This window comes from Formica exsecta, unplaced genomic scaffold (genome assembly GCF_003651465.1).
Source record: "Formica exsecta isolate Colony F162 unplaced genomic scaffold, ASM365146v1 scaffold363, whole genome shotgun sequence".
In the NCBI taxonomy this organism is placed as follows: Eukaryota; Metazoa; Arthropoda; class Insecta; order Hymenoptera; family Formicidae; genus Formica; species Formica exsecta.
In genome coordinates this window covers 1,087,902-1,101,744 of record NW_021850877.1, presented here as the reverse complement: position 1 = coordinate 1,101,744, position 13,843 = coordinate 1,087,902, and the positions used below count along the sequence as shown (strand labels likewise).

General features: G+C 36.4%; 2 protein-coding genes across 18 annotated transcripts in view; one reads left to right on the top strand and one right to left on the bottom strand.

The window, feature by feature from the left end:
• LOC115238941 (RING finger protein nhl-1) overlaps nt 1-5,199 on the bottom strand; it is a 198,264-nt gene extending 193,065 nt beyond the window's left edge. The window contains exons 1-2 of the mRNA XM_029813147.1: nt 5,064-5,199; nt 4,762-4,946 (exon numbers count right to left, since the gene is read on the bottom strand). The gene's annotated coding sequence lies outside the window, so the exon portion shown is untranslated. The remainder of the gene's footprint in view (nt 1-4,761; nt 4,947-5,063) is intronic.
• LOC115238945 (5-hydroxytryptamine receptor 2A-like) overlaps nt 1-13,843 on the top strand; it is a 110,393-nt gene that overhangs the window by 92,186 nt on the left and 4,364 nt on the right. For all 17 annotated transcript variants that reach the window (XM_029813166.1, XM_029813158.1, XM_029813159.1 and 14 more), the window contains 4 exons: nt 6,902-7,035; nt 10,672-10,815; nt 12,315-12,470; nt 12,828-12,988. In XM_029813166.1, the coding sequence (XP_029669026.1) occupies nt 6,902-7,035; nt 10,672-10,815; nt 12,315-12,470; nt 12,828-12,988 (595 nt within the window). The remainder of the gene's footprint in view (nt 1-6,901; nt 7,036-10,671; nt 10,816-12,314; nt 12,471-12,827; nt 12,989-13,843) is intronic.

The following is a 13,843-nucleotide window of genomic DNA, read 5'->3' as shown; positions in this document are numbered from 1 at the left end:
ATCAATTTATTGTGAAAAAAAAAAAAAACAAAAAAAAAACAAAAAAAAAAAAAAAAAAAAAAAAATCGATACGCCTCAATTCAACGATAATTGAGTCAATCATTTATGCTCCCATTCGAACGTGCTCTCTCCCGGCGGCAATTAATAAAAATTACCGATCCGGATTCGACGAATCGTTTCTTTTTGCACATGCCAAACTACCGGTCGAACAGTCACTACGCGACGCGCAATTGATCTCACCGCATCGATTAATCGTTCTTCTTGTCGTAATTATATGCGAGCGACAAATAACTCTACCCCCTATCGTCGCCGGCCCCGCCGATGATGGTTTCGCGAGAACGACCATCCGGCGATCGTGTTCGCATCGAGGAGAACAATGGCAAAGATTGCTTTAGAGAACTGACACGTTTCCAGGATGTATAATATATCACCGAGCGTTGACGGTAATCGCGATATCCACCCGCGTGCTTTGCGTAAACAGAATTTTCCGCGGGGCAAGCAACCTGACATTTTGCTCCGCGATTTGTATCAAACTATTCCTTCTTGGCTCTCCTTTTATGAATAATGGAGCGCGAATTTTAATACCAAAATTTCTGATCAATCATTATCAACGCTAAAGATATTTTTATCTGATCATAATGCGTGATAAATGACACTTTCGCGGGCTTTACACGATATTCGTCAAGAAATCGATCATCGGCGACCGATAAGCGATTAATATTTTCATAATCTATATTATACACGATGTTCCAGAATTAGCAAAAAGTGGAAACGCATAGAGTTGTTTCTTGTAAAACTGTTTTTGAATAAATCACTGAAGAACGAGATAAGCTTTAGAATTTAAATAATGAACAGAATCCTGTTCCTCATTTAATCTAGTTTGTAATTTAAGAATTAAATGGCCAATTCTGTGGAGCACGTTGCATATTGTTCTTTCTCTCACTCTCTCTGTTCTATGAAAGTTATTTACTATTTAATTGTTACCATTAACCCGTCGTTTATTTACAACACGATAGACGCAAAGCCCTGATTTTGCATTAGCAATGCCGGCACCGTCCGTCAGCTATTAAGTCTCGCGAAATAAATCCATGAACATCTCCCTGCGGACCCGTTTATCTCTCGAAAGAGGATATAGATAAAAGTTGTCGGAGAAAACAAGTAAGTTTATCGTTCCGCTATAATGTTCTAGGATGGCGATGTAACCAAGAGGGATGCGAAAGAAATTCGCCGGCAACTATTGTATACATCTACGTATCCGCATATATACACATATACACGCTTCCTCAACGACTTGACAGGCTCGGAGCGCATTCCAATATTAGTATAGTTCACTGGCTAACTAACGGTTCGCTACTTTTCCCGTGGAGACATCCCGGCTGCATTTGCAGCTGCAGAAGTGCATTTAATACCCGCGTCTTTGTTGTCCTCTGAGCCAGATACAACCATCGTCGCAGGCCGTGTATTTGCAGAGACACGTAATGCGAAACTAATGGACGCGAAAGGGAAGAAATTTGTCCGACGTTTGTAGAAGTACGACTCCTGTCGTACGTTTATATCGACTTACGGCGTAGGTAGGTAGATAAAATGAGAGAAAGTACGACTTACGTAGTCTCGATCATTTCTCAAAGTTAACCCGCCCTTTAATTTAAGCGAAGTCTATTTTTGTCCCCCTCTGGGGTATTAAATTTAATTAGTACACATTTACACTCTTTGCGCGCTATCTAACCTTTGAAGGCCTGGACTTAATCTCGCTCTATTTCCTGTATCTTAAAATTATTCCTTTTTAATCAAAAGTTTAACTAAACAAATATTCTTAAGAATTAATAATTGTTTTTTTTTTATTTTACTCATCTAATGAATATACTTTTATTATCTTATTTAATATATGTATAATTAAAACATATATTAAATAAGATAATAAAATTATAAATTATATTTAGTAATATCTGTAATTCCTTAGTTATTCGAGAATACGCGTTATTATTTTTACGATACTTTTATTATCATGTATCTTGTATAAATTTCATGTTATAAACAATAATGGCGCAATTTCTCTTGTACACGCCCCGCGAAAAATTGGAGGGAACATCGGCTATCCAGGCGGAATGAGGGACATGAAGTACTACGGTACGCAGAATAGCGTACATCAGCACCATGTAATATCCTCGCAAACGGTAGTTCAAGCTTCTATCCACTTCCCTCAGATATGCTTAAACCAGCGGCAGTCGAGCGCGTTTACGTAATGCATGAATGGAACATTGCGTTACTAATACATGAATTCCTTTCCTATAAGAGAGCCTGAAAATTCTGATTACCGCCGAGTTTCACGGTTCTACCGCAGTTTGCGATTAAGCTATTAACACGCCAAAAAAAGTACATTTATAATTTATTCAGATTTTTTTTATCTAAAATTTGACTTGATTTTTGTTATAAATATTTCCCAATTTTTTTTCTCATGACAATTTTACGAGTAAACACTCAGGATAGGACAAAAATTATTTAAGAAAAGCATTTCTTATTAAAATAACTATTCTGCAATGTCAAACGCGTTTTTAACTTTTTAATAATATATATTTTACACACGTACGTTACACCTTGAAGATGTGGTAATTTTATTTCTTCTTGTCGCTTAAAGGATACAAATAAGATTTGAAGATGTTACGCGACACGTGTACGAAAATACAAATTCTTTTTCAACACGTGCTATCAACCTAAGAACGTCCCTTTCGCAGAGCCTGATATTTATTCGTCTGACCCGTTCTCGCCTCGAGGGAGAAATTTTTCAAGGGACTGCCGGACGATCTCGGAACGTTGCACGTTTCTTACCTGTAGGTTTCTTCCATCGATTGACCCTCGTGTACAGCCAAGATCCTAAGTGCGTTGTATTATCCCTAGAGCGCGAAGGCTTGATACGTGCCGAAGAGCGACGATGATTCGGCTAACTTGGACAAATATTTCGTAAATGCGCGTGCGATCGATCCATCACGTCCGGAACACGTCTAGGAACGTACGACTGATTTCGTCTGTCCCGAGTTTGCCGAAGTTGATTGCCGCTATTCAGGCACGCCGTCAGAATTGATCACGACCAGCTCGAATTTGCCTCTTGCAGTGCCAATTACGCCTATTATTAAAAACTCGAAAGCGTGACGGGCGATTTGCAATCTCAATTTGCTTAACGACTTTGCAATTTACGCTTTCCAACCTACATATATATTTCGTACAAGTTACAGCAATTACAGACTCTGATTGCCTCCACACATGCGTATAGATTTTGAAAATGTAATCTTAAAAATTGTTCTTTTCCTTCCTTTATCACACGTTCAAAAGTTTTTAAGTATTTTTTTATAATTTCAGACAACTGTAAGAAATTTTATTTGTTATTCAAAATCGATAAGAAGATGTTTTTATTTTCCTGCATCTGGGCAAATTCTATGACGTCAGCTGCCATGGATACGCCTGCTCTCTTTCTCTTCTTCCCGGTGTAGAATAAATTTTATGAACGCTTGGCGAGCCACAAAACCGTGAATATCGTTGCGCAAATATAAATTAAATAATCCCCTCGTCGTATAAGAACCGTCGCAAATCGAGCGAAACTCCTCGAATGCAGCGCATTACATTAAGTAGATTCATTTATTTCTCTTTGGAGTCATAGACAGCCGGAACGCGAGATTTCGCGTTCGCTATTAGCGCACACGTGGAATTAATTGATTATAATCAGGCAAATGTGCAAAATCAGAAACGACGGTTATTTATGGAAATATCTAACAAAGAACGATAATCGATTTCACCTTCCAATTTTTCAGATAATTTAGAAATTGATTGAAAACAATAATGGGAAAAAAGGATATCTTATTATTAAATATAGAATAAGTTATGCAATATCTATAATTTTCATAAAATTAAATATAAAAACTATTTGTGCGTGAGGAATAGAATGAACACTTTGTAATTCTTGTTCGTAGAAATAAAACTTGTAAAAAAGTGATTCTAAGTCATATAAAGTCAGGCAGAATTATCAGCCGATATATAAATATTCATACACGTTATATAAAAAATCGAACATGTATTATTAAATTTAATTTTAGATAATAGATAATAGAATAATTTAATTTAATTTTAATTTAACTGTTCTATTTTATTTTATTAATAAGTAGCGTTAAACTTTAAAAAAAAAAATAGAAAAAGACTTTTGAGAAACTTTTAAGAAAAAATAGACATCAGTTTTTGAAATAAACGTTTCTTGCTAAACACTGTATATACGATGTTGACAAGCGTCTTGTTCGTTCATAAAAAAAAAAAAATAGCAAGCCGATAGGTTAGATCGCCGACGCAAACTGAATATGTTATTACCACCTTACCCTTCGATCTTATAAAGGTTAAACGATGCGGTGCAAACTCTTAACGTACCTTGCATAAAGATATAATCAGATATTTCTTAATAGTTATCATCTTGAGGCCTGAGACTGCATAATAAAATTAGAAAATGATATAGCCTCAGGCTCTGTAGTAAAAATATTTAGAAAATTATTCTAAAATTTACTATAAATATAAAAATATTAATTATTTTCTTATTGTGTCCGAGAATAAAAGTAAATTATATCGTTTAATTTTGTCAGTATGACGTCAAAAGCGAGTATAATACGCAATTCATATACGCATCGTTGCTCTATACGCAAAAATAAATGAGTTTCCGCGCACATGACAACAGCCGCGATTGATAAAGCGAACTTGTAAGATTGAGATAATTAAAGAATCACTCACAGCCAAATATATCTTAGATGAGCAGCGATAACCTCTCCTGACTAATTCGTTACATACTAATTCGCTTCCGCGATGATCCTCGATGATCCTCGATGATCCTCGATGATCCTCGATGATCCTCGATGTTCCTCGATGTTCCTCGATATATCGGCGATGCGCACTGACAATTCACACACGTAATAAAACTGTAAAAAATTTTATTTGTTATTCGAAATCGATAAAAAAATGTCTTTATTCTTTTACATCTGGGCAAATTCTATACTGCATGATAAAAAGATCGAGATAATTAAAGAATCACTCACAGCCAAATATATCTTAGATGAGCAGCGATAATCTCTCCTGACTAATTCGTTACAGCTTCCGCAATGATCCTCGATGATCCTCGATGATCCTCGATGTTCCTCGATGTTCCTCGATATATTGGCGATGCGCACTGACGATTCACACACATAATATAACGCGCGAAATAATACGTTGCGCGCCCTAACATTAATTCGACGCGGTTGATATGGATCAATAGATAATACCAATCGATAATTACCATTATTTAATTTTTACATTATCGACCGTAGATTCACCAGGCACTCCCGATACTTATCGCGCGCGACACTGCGCGAAAATTCGAAATGACGCGCCATCATGGCGGACGTGCGCGCGCCGATATTTGGCGCGCAAATATCGTGGACAAGCGCGATCCGTCGCGGCGACGAAACCCCTCGATGCTCCTTGATGCTTCTCGATGCTTTTCGATAATCCGAATGCTGACACGGCTCGTCGAACGGGCGTACATCGCGAAATACGCGCGTATTAGAAACCGTTGCCGTTGCTTCGCCGGAGCGTGGAATGCGTCGATCATGTATACCGAGAAACTTTACCGCGGTTAATCGCGATCGCACAAGCCGATTAATGCACTGAGATGATTACCTGTCACTAGAATCGACATCCTCGACGTTCGTCCGGATACGAAATTCACTCGGGACGGATTAAAAAGACGCGAAAAGACGGAGCGATCGCGACTCGACTACACACCGGCGACGCGCGACTTCAAGTAATGGTCCGGCTCAAGATTCAGTCACGTGACCGCGGCTAATTTCGCGCGACTACGCGACATATCGGGCGTACATCGTGAAATACGCGCGTATTAGAAACCGTTACCGTTGCTTCGACGGAGCGTGGAATGCGTCGATCATGCATAAGAAACGCCATTAATCGCGATCGCACAAGCCGATTAATGTACTGAGATGATTACCTGACACTAGAATCGACATCCTCGACGTTCGTCCGGATACGAAATTCACCTGGGGTGGATTAAAAAGACGCGAAAAGACGGAGCGATCGCGACTCGACTGCACACCGGCGACACACGGCTTCAAGTAACGGTCCGGTTCGAGATTCAGTCACGTGACCGCGGTTAATTTCGCGAGGCTACGCGGACACGACATAACTCCCTAGCGGTTACGTAACTGTACATATGTATATATATATAATATTTCAAATACTATATTAATTGGATGTTATATAGAATTTAAGAGATATATATTATAATTTCTCTTTATAGTGTATATATGTACTCTGTGGGCATATTTTTTCTCTTGGATGTTTTCTCACACAAAGTTGAAAATATTTGAAACACACTCGCGCATCTAGATATTTGTGCACCATGACTGTTGGTTAAAAAATACCATCCTACCAACGCTTAGATCGATTAGTGTAAAAATTAAGTATATGCGTGTGTACATTATGGAGAGAAATTACAATATATATTTCTTAAATTGTTGTATATAACATCCAATTAATATGGATTTGAAGCGCTGAGAAAGAGAGAGAGAAAGATAAAATAAAATGTGGACCTAATTAAATGTTTCAAGTAATATAAATATTACTCGGCAAATGTCCAGAATTTAAAACACATGATTAGATTTAATGAAAAAATTGCAATTACGCTTATGAAATTTAAAATTGCTACCCTTCTCATAAAAGAAAAAGACACATATACTGTTTTCATAATAATTTGCTATGCATTTAATGTATGCATCTATACTTAACATGAGAACAGAATAATATTGTTTCGTTATATATAATATTATTTTCGAATAAATTATGCAAATGTCATTCACGACGATACATGTTTTTGTTACAGGGAATCTATTCGTAATAGCGGCTATCGTATTAGAGAGAAATTTGCAATCCGTAGCAAATTACTTAATCGTCAGTTTGGCTGTCGCGGATCTTATGGTCGCCTGCCTTGTTATGCCTCTCGGAGCTGTTTATGAGGTACGTAATATTTTTATTAAAGAAGACTACAAGTTATTGCCGTCCAACCTATTCGCAACAAACCGTACTGTGTGGTAAGAAAACGTGCGCAATCAAGTTTTTAGCGCCGAATACACGAGAATATGAAACCGCGGGAAATTCATGAAAAGAAAATGATTCGCATTTTCACTGGCGCTGTGAATAACTATCATTCCAAGATATTCGTCTCGAAAGTCTCCTAAATATCCTAGATATTTTGCGCACGCCTGGTCCGTAAAATTAGACAGTAAAATTATAATAAAATATTAATTTAACTTTTGTAAAAATGAATGAACGAGCAGCGCGCTCTGTAGATCTACGAGATTTAATGATTAATTTAAGACATCTTCGGCGAGATACTGTTGTAATTATTGTCGTAAAACACGTGTCACAATTTTATCGCATTTTATGGCAACCTACATTTATGAGGTAAAATTTTTGTGCAAAATTTTCGGCGGAATAGTCAAGTAATGGTCATTCTCTTATCACATAGAGGATCGTTCTCTCCTCGCGCGTTACATTTTCATTGTTAAACTTTCATATATGGTCCGGTGCAGCTATTCACAAGTTTATAATATCCGTAAGAAACGCGCGTGCATTCTCGCCTTTTCCTATTACGGCTTTACATTGCGCGGACATTGTGTCTGGGAAAAAAGTCGCGCGAGGAAACGCATCCCCCGAGAATTTGGCATTTAAACGCTAAATTATTTTATCTTAGAGAATTTGTTAATTCTATTTTACACTGATTGCGACAAAAAAGAATCAAACGCGATGCATGAGCTGCGACAATTTATTGTGTTCAAAAGCTTCATAAAATTTTCTCGCAGAATTTCAATAACGTACAGATATGCGCGGATTATATAAATTACGAAGAAAAATTTAACAATGGTTTACCAACGTAAAAAGTTGAAATCGCGAAAATTGCCGTAAATTTTATAATTAACTACGTGTAGTAATTACGGTGCAATAATTTGCAGTGAAGAGCTCGCTTTATCATATATCACGTATAAATATTCAACACGTTACATTTCAAAAAATTGGGAATAGCATATACGCGAAACTTTGATAAATTCTATAGAAGTCGGCTTTTAGAATTTTATATCTCGTGAATATGATATTTTATAAATACCATATTCTTAAATATATTGTGTGTGCACTATAATATCACGATTGTGATCTGCAAATTTCACAAGCTAAAGCAGTTTTCTCTACCGTGGTATCTCTTATTTCTATATACCCAGCGTAAACGCGAACGATAAAGAACGTTGTTACACATATACTCGTACATATTCAAGAATGAAGGTGCGAGTAAATACACACACATATAGAGATAACGAGCGATATATACACATATACGAATGATTAGCTTTCGATTCTCCCCTAGCGAAGTTCGTTACGCTACGCCGTGCACATTTATACTTAATAAACTCTAATACACGAACGGAAACGGGAACGGAATGGGAATAACATAGACGTTAATTACCGCTTCGCGCTGCTTTTCGACACGTTATCCAATTAACAAAGATTTCATCGGAAATTGCCATGAGAGCGATAATACGCTCGAGCGCGATCGTTTTACTATATTTTCAAACAAATAATTCATTTTTAAAACGCGCATTCAGCTTTTAAAGTACTCGATATATTTAGCTTTTGCGAGAAAATTGATAAACGCCAAGATTATTAGCGAAAATCCGTATCAATGATACGAATTTAATTAGAATTGATGTAAAAAAAAAGAATTTCCTTGTGCTCGCGCATTCCTTCTTCTTCTATTCATTTAGTTTGAATACGCGCATTATCCCCCCTCATGCGCGCAGAATCTTTTCAACTAACGTATATCCTTATTTAGTTCTCTCGTTTTCTTAACGCAACCTTTTTACATCTTGCCTGCCCTGCGGGCTTCTATATAAATCCTACATCAGCATTTTTTCCCTCCCCTCATTCCACTTTTTCTTTATATTATATTTTTACACTCTCATATTTTCCAAAGCGCACCTGATTCTTCCTTCTCACTTTTCAGCAACGTAGAATGGCTTCCTCTCGCTTCTTCTCTCTTTTTCTTTTCCTGTATCCTTTTAAGTCTGCCTTCTTGCCATTGTCAGCGTATCGATATCTCCCGCATGTTATCATTTAATGGTGCAGTTCTATTTCGACCGCCATTCAGCCAACAGGAGATGTAATAGCGACTTTTCCAGTCGTATACTGACTAAACGGGATTACATGCATCTCTTTAATAAAGACCACATAGAAATTTATGCGTCTGCCGTTTAATTCGAATATTTGATGGATGTTCATTTTACGGCCATCTCTTTCGCCCGACGTTTATCGGTAGATATCAGAAACGTGCACGCAAACGATTTCATTAACTGCACATGTACACGTAACGCTTGATTAGATTCTTGGAGACTTTAAAAGATGCCTGATATAAACAAAATTGCTTAGAAGTGCGTTAGCAATTTGCTTATCTATTATTATTAATAATTAATTAATATAGAAATGATTATTTCTTAATAAAACGGAAAAAAAGATAACAAAAAACCTTAAACACATTTTTTTTTATTTTATAATGTCAAATATATAAATAATATATTTTCTTAATAATTTTACATATGATAAATTATGTCACTATCTCGTATCGCGAATCGCGATCTTTTTCTATCTAAAACTGCTCCTTTATCGACTTACGTACAATTGATATTATTTTTGAGAAGTGTTTATATTTCCGACAAGATGGATGAGACTCATCGACTTCCGGAATGTTCTGATCTCAAAGTATAAAGAAACGAACGTCTATGGACAGAGGGGCCACCGCGTTGAAAGGAGGACAAGGGACGCGATTGGCTTTCGAAGATAGATTCCAATACCATGAATGGACTTTTAAGCAGGCATGCATCAGAGTTCCCTCCTCCCCTTCTCTAGCCGTCTCTTCTACAACATCGCTCTTACCGGCTCCCTTTCCGTACTCTCCGTCGTCCCTCCGTCTGCCATGGCTCAGATGTTTTCCCTTTCGACCCTCAATCCGTATTTTGTCCCTACTGCATGGCGAACTGTCGCACCAAACTATGTGCAATCCTTAACATATTAATCAACTAACCAATCCTTGTTTGCGCAGCTAGAAATAATTTCCATTTATTTACCGATTTCTGTGTCATATGTACTACGTGTGTAAAAACTGGCTTTTACATATATTTACATATAGATATTGTATAGATAAATAATATTTTTGAGAATGATTATATATATAAGTATGCAGTATGCATAAGTATAATATAATATATATTGATAAAAAGCTATTATAAATAATAAACGAATCCATAGATTTTTCTTGCTTATCAATTCTTAATTTTTTACTATTTTAGATGGTATATAATTAATAATTATACTGATAATATTGTATTTTCAATTTTGCAAAGATATGTTTACATTGCTTTCATAAAAGTGACAAAACGGAACAATCGACACATTTACTGATGAATGATCACTCATTCAGTGCGCTTATTTTATTTCGAAACACTTTGATGCAAGACTTGCAATTTTCGCGGCCACATCGATTATCCGCTTATGCTCCCAGGCCGCGCTAAGCTCACGCTCTATGATAGATAATTCTGTTTATTGCAGATAAACTCGGGATGGTCACTCGGTCCGGAGCTCTGCGACATGTGGACCAGCAGCGACGTTCTATGTTGCACAGCCTCGATATTGCATCTGGTGGCTATCGCGGTCGACAGATATTGGGCAGTCACCAATATCAATTATATACAGGTTAATTAACGCCGTTGCGGTTATCGAGAGGAAGTCGGAAATTGTCCGATGCGAATGATACAGTCTTTGTTATCCGCTGTCATTTACATTGCGCTCGCCACGTCGACGAGATAGAAAAAGAGTCGCGTGGGAGTTGACGCGAGCAAGATCGCGTGGAACTGCATGTCGTATCCTGGATCTCTTGAATAGCCGGGAAACCGTTGTATGATGCAGGAAAATACTATTTTATCAGTTCAAAAATAGTATACATAAAATCGGAATAGAATCTGACGCGCGAAATTTCGTGCATCACATTAGAACATTTCTTTACGTTTGTTAATCCTTTCGCGTTTGTTTAAAAATTTATATCTATTTTATATCTAATAGCACATATATACACAAAGATTTAATTTCCTGCAATTTTATTATATTTATTTATATTGTATTTTAATATTCTTTTAGTTTAAAATGCGAATAAATGTCGTTTATTTTATATCGAAGATTAAATTTTAAAAAATATTTGGTATATTCGGATACATTTACTATTCTATACATTTACTATGTGAATAAAGTTCAATAAAATCATTCATAAATTTTCGTTGAAATTGCGCGAAGGCAAAGTCCGCTCTCTCTTTTACGCACGCTCATGGATGTAACGAGAATTATAGGGAACATTGCTTATGAAGTATGAAAAAGGGTAAGATCGTAAAATAAAACGGTCAGAACTTCCCGTTCATAAATATAGTTTAACGGGGATGAGACGAATATGTAATATTCTCGGTATGCTCTCTTTCTCTTCTCCGGAGAGCTTAAAGTTAGTTCAAAATTAACTTGGAGTTTGATAAGCTACGCAACGGACAGCCCGGTTGAACTTAAAGGCTAACTTGCATTTCCCAACTGATAGAAACAGGCTGTATATGGGTCCCTTAGGTGGCGGATCGATTACGTTATAAATAATGGAACGGGCGAGGAATTAGCTTGAGTCATGTGTCGACCAAGCAGATACGCTGATAGAGCAGACACCGTAATTTTCTCGAACGAGGGAACTAATATGCTTGCTTCTCTCTCTTTATCTCTCTCTCTATCTCTCCCTCTCTTTTTCTCTCTCCCTCTCTCTCTCTCTCTCTCTCTTTTTAAGAAAAAAGCTCTACGAGTAGATCTAATTAAAAGTTTAATTTTCTGATACAAGATAGTGTTCTTAGTAATGTACAAAGTCTTGTGGAAGGTACAAAATTGGTCGGACTAGTAAGATATCTTGATTATTAAATGACAATCAGGTTTTCACATGACTTATTTAAATTTTTTAATTTTTTGAGAGATTTAACAATAAAAATATTTTTAACGATACGAAATGTATATATTATGCGCACCGACTACGCGTAAAGAATAAATGGAAAATGTATTTCGAATATTTAAACGATGTCTAATAATGTAAAAATCGATAGAAACCGAAAGAAAAAAAATTATTCTGAAACGATGAAATAACAGTAAGTCGTTAAAGATGGCTCTTCTATTTTAAGGCGAGGAATCCGAGAAGAATCGGCATCCTGATCATCGCTGTGTGGGTGATATCCTTAGGAATCTCATTAGCGCCTCAGCTCGGATGGAAGGATCCTGATTATTTGGACCGCATAGCCCAAGGGACGTGTCTCGTGTCGCAGGATACTGCATATCAGGTGAACGCTTCCGGAGAATTGCGAACGGATCCGAAACTTGCTCCGAAGCTTGATTATATTCGCGACTGCGAATTGCATTCGATGGAATTGCTTGAGAAAGTGTCGACACTTCGAGAAACGTTACGCCAATTGTGGTTGATCATAACATGATTTTTTTTTGTCTTTCTCAAAAATTCTTATACAAATGTAAAAATGTCTTCACACGAAGATATAAATTTATATCTGCTTTTGATAAATATTCATGATCAATGTTGCTCATATCTAAACTATAATTTTGAAAATACAAAATGTATTTTCTTTATATAACGCATTGCACATATTATCCTGAAAAGAAAATATATATAAATTACCTCACAGATCTTTGCAACTTGCGCGACGTTCTATCTTCCGCTCTTAGTCATCTTATTCCTGTATTGGAGGATATTTCAAGCGGCGCGAAAAAGGATCAGGAAGAGGCCCGGCACTATACTTCAGCCGCCGCGTGAAAGAAGAGGCATCCTTAGGCTCGTTACGAGAAGGTAGTTTGTAGGTTTTTTGCCTCCCTTCTCTGGTTCTTTATCACAAGATCCAGAATTATTTAGATCTTAAACAATAATGGAACATGTTTCATGATTGCAATTTTGTACACAGTTGCATTTTTCATAGTTGCAATAAACTTGAAGGGCTCGAGGGGTAACAACGCGTTAAAGCCACGTAGAATAAATCTTGCAAATGAGATGTTGAGAAATGGCGTAAATCCTTCATGAGATTTAGTCTGCTTCCCTATATCTTGGCAAGGACACATTTTTTTACAGGGAGATCATAATTTAATCTATAAATAAATATTCTTAACGCGCAGTATTTTATCTCAAGCGGCTTAGCATATTTTAAGCGTTTTTATCTCAATGGCCAGTGAAGTGCAGATCTTTGCTACGAACAAAGGTATGAGTTTACCTGTTGATCTGTCGCAAAAAGGATATTATCGCTGCTTAATAATTGCGTATTTTTAAGCTCTATCGCCTATAAAATAGATTGTGCTTGATATTATAAGCATGAATTCATTATAAAAATTCTTGCGAATTAAATTATAATTAATATTATATAACTATGTGTATACGCTTTTAATATTTTCTTTGAAATAACTGTTATAATTATTTATTTTCATATAAGTGTGTCATACTTTGCTGCTATTTCTTTGCTCTTTTATTTTCTGCTTCATAAGTAACAGAAAATAATTTGCCTATTTATTTATCTTGCTTCAAAACATCTCGACAATATGCTCGCGGACTGGTTTCACATATCATATATTTTTTTCTCATAATTCTCTCATATTTCTCAACTGTAACTTAATATATCTTTCTTAATTATTAAATATATCATACCCCTATTATATA